The following is a 12,234-nucleotide window of genomic DNA, read 5'->3' on the forward strand; positions in this document are numbered from 1 at the left end:
AAAGTGCATGCATATATATATATATATATATATATATATATATATATATATATATATATATATTTGGAAAGTCTAATGTCTTCATACAATTACAGTGTTGTGAAATGGCATAGCTGTTTGGGGTAGTTCCTTAAAAGGTCAAACTAGGAGCTGATATTTAGTTCAGCAATTTTAGTCCCAGGTCAACTGGGAAAAAGGAAAAAAAATACATCCATTCCCAGAAAAACCTGTACACAAATGCTCAGAGCAACATTCTTCACAAAGGTAAGCTGACAGCAAACCTGTATTAACTGATGAAAACCTGACAGCACAGAATGAAATTTTATTCAGCAATGAATAGGGATGGGATACTGATGTATAATAAAGTATGGTTGGCAACTGAAAACACAATGTCAGGGAGGAGGCTCAGCAGGCACAGGTGCTTGCCAGGCAAGCACAACAACATGAGCTTGAACCTTGGAACCTATGTGAAAGGACAAAGAGAGAACTACAAAAAAGTTGTCCTCTGACCTACACATCACATGCAACAATAAAGATAAAAGAAAACACTATGTAAAGGGAAGGAAGTTGAAAGATTTCATACTGAATAGGTCTATTCATATAAGACTTCTATATTTCAATCTGTGGAGATAAAAATTAGACCAGTGACAACTAGAGTTGCAAAGGAAGAAAAAGCACTTAAGATGATAAACTCAAGATTGTATAGACATGGCTGGAGAGATGGCTTGGCCATTAAGAGCAATGACTGTTCTTCTGGAGGTCATGAGTTCAAATACCAGCAACCACATGGTGGCTCACAACTATCCATAATGAGATCTGATGCCCTCTTATGGGGTGTCTAAAGACAGCTACAGTGTCCTTACATTAAATAAATAAATAAATAAATAAATAAATAAACCTTTGGGCCGGACTGAGTAGGGCAGGGCTGGGCTGGACAGAGTGGGGCTGGAGCGAGAGGGAGGAAGAGAAGCGGAAAAAAACATTGTATAGACAGCTGTACAGCTCTGTACGTATACCAAAACCACTGGATTCAACACAAGGCTAAGTGATTGGTATTTCAATAAAGTAACTATTTAAAAGTTAAAATCGTAAAACTGTTTAGATTTTAATGTTTTATAGTAGATCACACTTGACAACCATGAACTGCAGATTAAGAACATGAAGCAAGATGATGCTAACTGTAAGCAAACTGTGCAGAGTCTATGGGCAGAGTGTGATCTCTAAGGTATAGTGAAGAAAACAAATCAAACATAAGAGCTAAGGAAAAAGTCAGGAATGATAGTGGAAAAACAAAAAACAAAACTCAACACTTTCACTTTGGGGCTGAAACCTGTATAAGAAGAACAACTAAATAATGTGCTTCAGGTGAGAAGGGAAATAAATCAATAATGAAGGAATAACAACTTGCTAAAGATTAAAAAAAAAAAAAAAAGAATCCTACACCTGAAGCACAGCAGTGGTGAGTGGCAGATGAACAAAAGCACAGTGATATACGGATTAGGCAAACTGTTTCAGTAACACGTTTAGGGGCTGGGAGACTTCAGAAAGTAAAGGCCCTAAACCTAGTCACAAAGTCCAGGCACAGTAGAGGCAGGACAAACAGAGGCAGGACAGTAGAGGCAGGACAAACAGGTCCCTGGGGCTTGCTGGCAGTCAGCCTACAGAGAGCTCCAGGCCAATGGGAGACCACCTAAAAAAGGTGGTCAGAGACTAAGTAACAACATCCCAGGCATGCACACCTTCATGTGTACCTGTACAGATATGCACAAGCACATGTATATACATGCACAGAAGTGGGGTGTGTGCATGCACATGTAATTACAAGATTTAAACAAGTTAAAAACAAGTTACAAATTTGTAAAGGTTACAGACAAACATTTCAATGCAAAGAAAAAGGATGGGCTATTTAAGCAGTAAAGAACAAGTTCTAAATGAATTATTTGTAAACATTATGTACAGTTTGGGACTGCAGATGGAGTTTAGTGGCAAGCTGCTTACTTAGCATGGATAAGGCCCTGGGTTCAATTCCTAGTACTGCCTCCCTGTAAAAACAAACTAAACTCCCTCTAAAAACTAACAAACAAACAAACAAACAAAAACCCCAAATGAATTGTTAAAATACGTTTTAAAAAGCTTTTGCAAAGGAAGAAATAACTACATAAGTAAATCTACAATCATCTAAAAGTATGTATCAAAGTATTTAAAATGATTTTTGAAAAAGCATAAGAGAGGAAAAATCTAAGGTGAGATGAAACCAGTGAGAATAATGCTATAAACACAGATATATGTGGAGAGAAGTAAGATTCCCCTGGACCCAAATTTGTCTAAAGACTGTAAATGTCACCCAATTAAAAAGAGGAGAGATCCTTTGTGATGCACACACCTTGGTTGCTTGGCAGAGACTTTGTTTTAGTGACTCTACAGGGATTTAACTGAAGAACTGATGCAAGCTCACATCCTCCACGGACTGATCTGCTTTTTACTTTTGTTGGCACAAGAGAACCAGTACCCTAAACAGAAATAATTATTAGCCCCTAAATGAAATCATAAACAATTTTAATCAAAATCTCTGAACATTTAATACAAACCTTCACATCACCAAAAAGATTCTCTGTCTCCAAACTTTCCTGTGAACATGGAGGTGTTTTGAAGACAGGATTTTCTTCTTTTATCTGTAATAGTGTTTTATGGTCTGGAGAGAATTTACTAGAGGTCTGGAGGATACGCTGCTGTAAACAGTATGTCTCTGAAGAGTCCTTGGCTAGCATGCAGGCCCCACTCAAGGCTTTACGGCCTGAGGAGGAGCCCTTTGGAATGGGCTTCAAAGCCTCGTAAATAGTTCCTTGCTTGAGTTTGTTTTTAGAAGTTTCATTTCCGTGGTTTTTTTCTTGACGCTGAGTAGCTGCAAACCGATCTGACAGGTCCAGAGGTTTATCCATCACATGGTCTCCATTCATGGAGTACTGATTCTCCATTGGAAAAGGAAGGGCATTTTCCTTATCGAGACAGGTCTGGGGGCAGTCTACTGCATGCTCACTTTCTTCCTCAGTCCTCTTCCTTTTGGATGCCTTGCCTCCCAATGACTTCAGAGGCACCAAATATTTCTCAGTGGCAGCATCCTTCACGTGATCAGCACTGCCCTGCTCATCTCCAGAGTCACTTACATTTTTATTTGTAAGTATCTGCTTACTAGGAAATGACTGGCTAATGACCTTTACTTCAGACCCAAGATTATGTTGTGGGAAAAGGGCATTATCTTCGGATTTGGATCTAACTTTCTCTGATCTAGAAACAGACGTGTTGCTAAAGGGAGCTGTCTTCAGAAGGTTTTTTTTCCCAATGTCTAAAAGAGAGGGGGAGAAACTTGTATTCAAACCCAAATGAGTTTTCACAGTAGAGGTAGCGCCAAATACTGGAGATGACACCCGAGTAGTAAGTTCTTGGGGAGGTGTCTTTGGAGCAGAGTCTGAAAATCTAAATAAATAAAGAATATATAAGTTTTTAAAACTGAAAATGGGGTAAAAATGTAAAAAGCAGTATGTATTAAGAAAACATTTCTTGATACAGAATTGTAAGGCGTTATCCACCTATTAGAGGCAGATGATTAACACAAGGTGCAGGACCAAAGATGAAAGTAGCAATGAAGTCCAAGAGGACTCCAAAGTCTTCTGCTATCATTAAATTTTACAAGTAATCCAAAGAAAAAAATTCCTAAACTACAGAACTGAATGTAAGTGCTCTCAATAGCTTTATGATCTTAAATATGATACTCAGCATTTAGAGTCACATTTTTGTTATCCATTTAAAGAAAAGAGGAACAGGCGAATAAAAGTCACTTGACAAGTTATTAACAGACGTACCTAAAAGCAAGCAGGGTATGGGGAGGAAGCATGAGAGAAGGGGCAGGAACGAGATGGCAAAATAAATCCTGTAAGCTTCAATCAATTCATATCCAAGAACGCTTTACCAACATAGGTACTGTTAGTAAATATTATGAAATTCAAGAAAAACAAAACAAAAACAAAAGGGCTAGACAGCTGGCTCAGTGGTTAAAAGCATTGACAACTCTCGCAGAGGGTACATGTTGAGTTCCAGTACCCGCATAGTGGCTCACAGCCATTTGTAATTCCATTTCAAGGGCTTCTGACCCGTTACCTCCTGGGAATGAATCCATAAATACATACATACATGCATACATGCATACATACATACATACATACATATGCATGCATGCACTCACACACAGGCTCACACACAAATATAACATAAAGTGGATCTTTCACACCATTTAATGTTTGGAGACACAATGTAATGACTGTATTTAATGGGGTAATGCAAAACTGGGAGCTCTTAATACTGCTTGATGATGCAGGAAAAGAATATAGATATGTGTCTGCAACCACTCTGGGGGAGTGCAGTACTGCTGAAATCAGCCTTGTACGGTTTATGGAGCTACACTAACAACAAAATAACTATATATATATATGCATATGCTAAAAATTACCGTAAACTATCTTCGTTACTTCTTGCAGACTCCATAAAAGGCTGTTTTTTGTGATCTTCTTTGAAACAGCGGAAGAGCTCATTTCCAAGAGGGCTTGTAGGACCTTGGGGTTCCTTCAATAGAAAAGTATGCTTAAAGTTGACAAATGATACAATGCAAATAAATCCCCAAAATATATGAAGTAAAAGGAACCAGAATGAAGAACTATGTAATCAGACAGAGAACAGAGTTGTATTATTGTGAATGTATAAATATCACTGTACTGCAGACTTTAAAGTGATTAATTTTATTATCTAAATTTTATCACAATAAAAATATGAAGAGAAGAAAGCACTAGTATTTTAATACTTTATATAACTTACTACTGCATAGAAATAGTTAATACCAAAATATGTTTAAATGAAGGGTAGAAAATACAGATGAACTTTACAAGGAAACTTTAGAGGAAATTCTCAAGATTGCATACTCATCAACTGGGAATCATTAAAACACAAGTTCAGTAGATCTGAGATTCTGTGCCTGTACTATACTCAGGAATGATAAAGATGCTGCTGACTGTAAATCAGACTGTAAGAAAAGTCCTTTGATAGCTTCATCTTTAATATATTTTATATCTGAACTTGTTAGATCTATGGCTAGTAAGGAACCAGAGATTATTAAACACACATAAATGTTCACAAGCTAAACATTACCATCATTTCAGAATGAATTTTAAAATTGTAAAAATCAAAATGTAATGAAAAACTAACTCAAGTTTTAGAAACTCAACAGCAAGACAGTTTTCCAAGAGAAAAGCAAAGGGCTATTTTAAATATGTCACTTGTTTAGTACTGTTAGTGGTCAAACTCAGGGCTTTGCATACATTTTGTAAATACTTGGCCACGGAGCCATTTAAATCCCCAGTCCTTAAATTGTATCAAAATAGAACTTAATCTAGCATTTGTGAAACCTTGGGTTCTCAGTATTACAAACAGACGACCACCCTCTGATTTGGGGCTCCAGAACCGGCTGAGTGGCTAAGCAGCACTTGCTCCTCTTGCAGAGGGCGGAGTCTGATTCTCAGCACACATATGAGGCAGCTCACAACTGCTTCCAACTCCAGCTTCCGGGAGGTCTCAGGACCTCTTCTAGCCTCCATGGGCATCTGACTAGTACATACACAAACCAACAGGTAGACATACATATAAATAAAACAAAAAACAGAACAAGAAACCCAAACACCAAGAACTTAAGATTGGGAACTTCAAATGTTTTATGTTATAAGATTAAGAAAAAAGAAGTAAATTAGACATAGGAATGTATTAAAGTAATTAAGACAGTCCCTGACCCAACTTTTAAGAACTATGTTTAGCTGAATTGGTAGGCTCTTAAAATTCAGATCATTTTTCAAATCAAGTGAAAATTTAATGGCTGTCAGAAAAACTCAGCTCTGAAGTTCTGAGTTCAATCTAACGGAGGTTTCCTTACAATAAATATGGGGAGGCAGCATGAGAACAGGGGCAGGAAAGAGCTGGCAAAAGAAACCCTCCAAGCTTCAATCAATTCATATCCTAAGGATGTGTGGCTCTGACTGCATTGAAAAGATAATGTAAATGTTTTGTTCTAGGCCTTTATCCAATAACAATGATGGGATAAAATAATTTTTTTCCTTGCTCATTCTCATGAAGAGAAAGCCCTGCCTCTTCAGCACATCCCACCAGCCCTGTGCCATCATAACCAGCTCCTTCTTAATTCTTTAAGAACAGACCCAAGTGGACATGTGAATTATTAACAATTCATATAATCACCAAGCTAAGTGATTACTTACAAATTCCTCTTGACCGTGAAGTCCAAGCGTCTCAGCAACAACAGTATCTAATTTAAAAGATGAGTTATCAGTGGGACAACTGCTTGTTCCACATATTTCTAAAGTAAGAAAAAAACACATAAAGGTTTAGAGTAGATATCAAAAAAAATCACATAGAAGAAGAATCATTGCATAAAAATCACAAAGATTAGAAAAAAATCAAGGTACCATTTTAAAGATGATGGTGGATAAATTTTGAACTGTTCAAAAGGTCCAAAATGTTTTCTTATAAATAACAATGGGTTAAGATATTTTAGCACCCAAATTGTTAAACATTTTCATTCACCTAGGTTTTCTACTTTTCTTTAACTAACTTAGGTTATATGTCTTCTCAAAGATCCTAGTCACTATTCTAAAAGGTAAAAACAGAACTTCTGTTTTTTAAGGGGAAAACCAAACAAAATCTGCAGAAGTATGTAAAAATAAAATATACAATAAAGGTTTAAGTACAGAAGGACCCTAAATCTACACTGGAAAATCAAGACACAGTATACAACTTGGTGCCTACACGATGGATGGTTAAGGGAAAGGGAAGCTTCACCATTTAAGGGGATTGGGTGTGGAAAGTAAGGCTTTAGTATCTTTAAGGATCCAGACAGAGAGGACACAATGGCTTTTCAGAGAACTGCATGTGATTTAATAGCTAAACTGAATTTCGGAAGATGAAAGTAGAACATGAGCCCACACCTGTGAATCAGGGTCAGATTATGCTTAAGAGGTTCAGAATTTCTCCTGGGACCAAGGAAGAGGGACAGAAGTTTTGAAAGGTCAGACATAAATACTTGGGTAAAAGAGTAATTCTGACTCTGGCAGTCTCACAGCCAAGAAGCAAATCCACCAGGCAATGAATGAGACAAAGTCCTCAAGCAGTCTTGAAGACACTGGTGGCTAGAATTAGTGCAGAGGGCACAGAGAACATGAAAAGCGAGCCGGGAGCCAGGAGATCAGTCAACTGGAGGATGTTGGAAACTTGGAGCCAGAGTCTCAGATGTCCCAAAGCTTAGTACTGAGGTAACCAGAAGAGATGTGGACACTGTCATCCACTGAGAGTCTGGACATAAGGATAAGATAAAGTGTGACGTGAGAGCTTCCATTTCTGACATGTTGAATAAGAAATACATGTAGGCAGAGACTCTCAGCAGCAGGCAGATTCATGGTCTGGAATTCAGGAGAACAGTCTTCAAAAGCTACAGATTTAGAGCTTATTAGCATGTAAGGAGGAACAGAATACTGACTCTAAGGGAGGATATTACAGAGAGAAAGTATATTAGCAAGCAAGAATATAAGTATATTCCAAACACTTGTGATAACAACTTTGAACACTTTTCTCTATAAGCAGTTCAGAGCACTAAGTGGGAGTGTGTGCAGAGTGTGCTCTTTCTCTCTACACTGTCCTTCTCGTCCTCTTCCTTGTGCTCTTCTCTTTCTGTCACAGGAGAAGGTAGGAATAGACGCGAGAGCAGACTGGAATAGATGAGTGTTAAACAATGACACTGACAATAGACTACTTGGTTAACTTTGAAGAGACTATATAACTAAGCAGCGAAAATTAAGACGATTTTTTTAAAATGGAAGATAATATATATGTACATGCCAACAAGAAAAGTCCAGCAGAGTAGTTGGAGATATAATAAAATATAAGCAGAAAGGCTAGGGATATGGCACAGTAGCAAAGTCAGTTGTCTCATGTATGCAAAGCTCTGGCTTCAAACTCTAGCATGGGGTAAGAGGGTACAACAAGTAAATCTGTGTGTATGATTTCTGCTTTCTCTGCTTGTAGTTTTTTTATGATAGTTTCACATAATCAGTTATACCTTTCAAGTTTTGAATCACACTACTAGTTTAATACCTAATGATCTCCATGTAACTAAAGTCTATGGTGGGGTCTAAGAGGCTGTTGTCTTTTCTGATCAATAGTTAACTGTTCAATAGTGCTGTTCAATAGTTACTCCCTCCCTCCTCCTCTCTTCTGCTGGCCATTATTGTTAGTCCTCCTTTCCCATTGGAAGCTCTTTTTCTGGTTACTTAGCTCTGCTTCCTTTAAACAAATTCTAAATTACAACAGAAACAGCTGTAATACTGTCAGGGTATATGGGGGGAACCTAGGGGACAAAAATGTTTTCCCCTTTTAACATAAAGTACAAATAATGCAGAGTACACAAACAGATATACAGTGTCCCTACACTCTATGGGGGCAATAACTAGGGTAGAAAATGTGTAAAATGGTTTCTGGAGAGAAGTAAGTATGTCTGAAAAGGGTGATAATAAAAAAAAAATCCCTGCTTAACACAATGAAAGGACTGAGCAGGCCTTGGGACTTGAACTTGTCTTTTCCACCTATGCTGACTTGCTTGGTAACCTCAGTTTTAGATAGTATGTTAACAACCTCCACAGTACACCAACTTTTTCCTCTAAAGATGAATTCATATACATGCTTCCAACACAAATCTTTAATAATCTTTATCTGAACATCATTTTGAATTTCAAACAGTATTTTCAAAGCCAAACTCCTGAATTTTCAGCTTCTCTGAGTCTCTTCCATTTGTCAAGAAGCAATTCTATTATTCCTATTGCAAATCACTTCTCCCTTTACCCATCCTGCTTTGCTGCAGACACAGTGCTCCTCAACAAACCATGAGACCCTGGACTTTTCCTAGGATGCAGCTCTGGACAGCACCCATGCCTTCAGCCTCTGCTCAAGTGTCTCTTCAGTAAGACTTCATGCTGCCCTTCCCTCCTTGCTGTGTCTTCAGAATGCTCGACTCTACCTGACATAAATCTGGTTTCTTTCTTCCATAATCAGACTGAAAGTTCCAAAAGGTCAAATACTTTCTTTGTTCAGTGCCTGACATAGCAGACCCTTAAATATTTGTTGAATGAAGGAAAAAAAAATCACAGAAAGTCTTTCTTACTTAAATTGTTAACACTTTACATTAGATTAGATATTAACAAATTAATATTGGCATTAATATTACTTTCTCATATTAAACATATCTCTAAAATACTGGCTAATTCCAACTGTTGGTCATTTTTGCTTATCAATAACTACAATCTTACACAGTATCTTACTTACTAGACAGTGGTGAGTGACTTTGATCACAAGTGTCAGCTACTAGAATTTCATGTTCCTCAGAGTTAACTGGTGCAGGAGCTGAACCCTTAGAAATTTTTCTTAATTCTAAGTGGGGGGAGAAAGAGGATACATCGTAAATAATGATAAAAGACACTATCAAGATTTATTCTGATAAGTCAATATAAATTTGCCTTTAATGCATAGCAACCATTATTTAATGGATACAATTTGCATAATTCTTTAGTTCCACTGAGAAACAAAGCTATAGGCTGGGACAGTGGGTGAGAGGGGACTGGAATAGCTTGGCTTCTATGACCTGAGTTACCTTGGTAGTGACAGCTCAGTTACTTTTCTCATCTAAGACAAAGCACTAAGTTTCTAAAAATGTTTCTCTAAAATCTGTCCTGAAAGGAAATGGAAATGTGCTTTACTGGAAATCTGTACTGCTTAAATACTTAGTTTAAAGACAACCAAAGGATAAGGTAAATGAACAGAATTCTATTTTAATTGTAACATGAAAATTAAAAAGTTCTGGACAGTTTTAAGATAAGTAAATATGGTAAAAGGATTACCACTAGTTAAGTCATTAAATCATTTAAATTATTTTTTAAGTATTTTACTTTCTAAGTGAAAAAAAAAAAGAATAAAATTAAAACCAAGTTTTAAAGTCATATGCTTGTTTTCTACCATTAGGAAATAAGCTTTTATGGATACAAATAACTAATAATAAAACCACTGCCGTGGTTTTCTGGATGTTCATATGGATGAATTTAATCATGATATTCATTATACACATAGTTATCTATCTATACCGTAAAGACTAAGACATGCTCATTCACAAGAGTCTTCTATTTTAATTTAGCTCCAATTAGATAAAAGATTTAAAAGCATTTCTGCTGTTCTCCACTAGATGGTGATAAAACACACAAAATGAAGGACACTGCCAACTTTACATTTTCAAATAAAGATGTAATTAATTTTTTTTGAATTTTAATTTTATTAAAATCTTTATACAATATATTTCAGACCCTTCCTACCAATTCAGCCTCATGTTCTCACTCTCAAAGACAAAAGAACCAGGATCATTTTTAAACTTCCAAATCAAAACAGACTAACAACAATAAAAGTAGCACACACACACAGCCTTTGTTTTGCCAACTAACTCCTCCTGGGCACAAGCATGCCTGGAGTGTGGCAGACAAAGCTGTCTGCCCACTCCAACAGAGCACTGGTTCCCCTCCCAGCAGGCGTTAAGCAAACAGCTTCTTAATTAGGGTGACTGTGTCCACTTCAGTGCTGGGAGTCTGTCTGGTTTAAACCTGTGCAGGTCTTGAGCATACTGCCAGTCTGTGAGTTCATATGTGTCAATCCTGTTGAGTCTGGAAGATGCTGTTTGTGCCTAGAGTCATCTACCACCCGACTCTTACACTAGTTCTGCTTCCTCTTTTGCTCCTGAGCCAGAGGCTCCATGGGACAGGTTTGATAAAGACACCCCCTTTAGGGCTGAGTGCTTCAAGTCTTACACGCTCTGCATGCTGCTGAGCTGTACATCTCTGTTAATTACCATCCACTACAAGAAGCTTCTCTGACGAGGGCTGAACAATGCTCTCTGTTCTGTGGGTATAGCAATGTTTCATGAAAAGGCATTTTATTGCTATATTCCTTATTATTTATTCCGCTATGTTATTAGCAGAATTAATAGTAGTAGGTTTTTCCCTGAGCCTATGACCTATCTAGTTTCAGGTTCTTGGCCATGCTAAGAGCATCAGGTAGGGGTCTATCACATGTGGTGGGCCTTAAATCCATTCAAAAAGTAGATGGTTGCTCCAATAACACTTGTGCCACTACTGTGCAGTATACTTTGCAGCAAGTGTCTGTTGTACTTCACAGGGTTGTAGACAGGCTAAATTAATTACTTCTCTTCTCTGTCTGTATGCAAAACCTTCCAGAACCGTGAACAGTAGTCAGTGGGGGTGGAGTTTCTAGTTGGGCACCATCTCAATTTCTTTATGTTCAGTGACATAAGTAAGTTTGTGTCTTTAGCAATAGGCCGTACAGTCAGATTATGAAGAGTAACCAACAGCCTTGTAAATAGCCGTGATGTTTGTGAGGTGGTGGTGTTTTACTTTATATATATGGGTGTTTTACCTGCATGTATGTCTGTGTACTATGTATGTGTCTGATGTCTATGAAGACAAAGAAAGGGCATTGGATTTTATGGGACTGGAGTTAAAGATGGTTGTGTGATGCCATGTGTGTACTGGGAATTGAACCTGGGTTTTCTGAAAGAGCAGCAACACTCTTAATTGCAAAGCCATCACTCCAGCTGCATAGATCTACTTACTTTTTAAGAGCTAATTTAGCAAACCACCTTTTTCCAAATGTTTCAAATATTTTGGGTTAAGAATTAAGTCTTTGTCACTTACTTTAAATGATCAATAAAAGAAAAAATCATGCCACATAAGCTACAAATACAAGACCATTTGAAAAAGTAGTTTTTAAACCATTTAGGCAAAACAACAAACTAGAATGGAATTAATGGAATTATAAATAGGTTCTACAAAGCCAGGCATGGTGGAACATGCCTTTAATCCCAGCACTCAGGAGGCACAGGCAGGTAGAACCGAGTTCAAGGACAGCCTTGTCTATGGAGCAAGTTCCAGGACAACCTGGGCTCTACAGAGAATCCTTGAGAAAAACAAAAGCAAAAGTAAAACAAACAAAAGGGTACATTAAGCTGAGCATGATGGTATAAGTCTTTAATGCCTATGGCAGAGGATTTCTATGAGTTCAAAGCTAGCCTGATCTATA

General features: G+C 37.5%; 1 protein-coding gene across 5 annotated transcripts in view; it reads right to left on the minus strand.

Annotated features, from left to right (window-relative positions):
• Window positions 1-12,234, minus strand: part of Rbbp8 (RB binding protein 8, endonuclease) — an 86,649-nt gene that overhangs the window by 20,690 nt on the left and 53,725 nt on the right. For all 5 annotated transcript variants that reach the window (XM_076912991.1, XM_034518293.2, XM_076912988.1 and 2 more), the window contains 5 exons: window positions 9,424-9,528; window positions 6,312-6,409; window positions 4,505-4,617; window positions 2,589-3,474; window positions 2,384-2,510 (listed from right to left, as the gene is read on the minus strand). In XM_076912991.1, the coding sequence (XP_076769106.1) occupies window positions 2,384-2,510; window positions 2,589-3,474; window positions 4,505-4,617; window positions 6,312-6,409; window positions 9,424-9,528 (1,329 nt within the window). The remainder of the gene's footprint in view (window positions 1-2,383; window positions 2,511-2,588; window positions 3,475-4,504; window positions 4,618-6,311; window positions 6,410-9,423; window positions 9,529-12,234) is intronic.

This window comes from Arvicanthis niloticus, chromosome 14 (genome assembly GCF_011762505.2).
Source record: "Arvicanthis niloticus isolate mArvNil1 chromosome 14, mArvNil1.pat.X, whole genome shotgun sequence".
Taxonomy (NCBI): Eukaryota; Metazoa; Chordata; class Mammalia; order Rodentia; family Muridae; genus Arvicanthis; species Arvicanthis niloticus.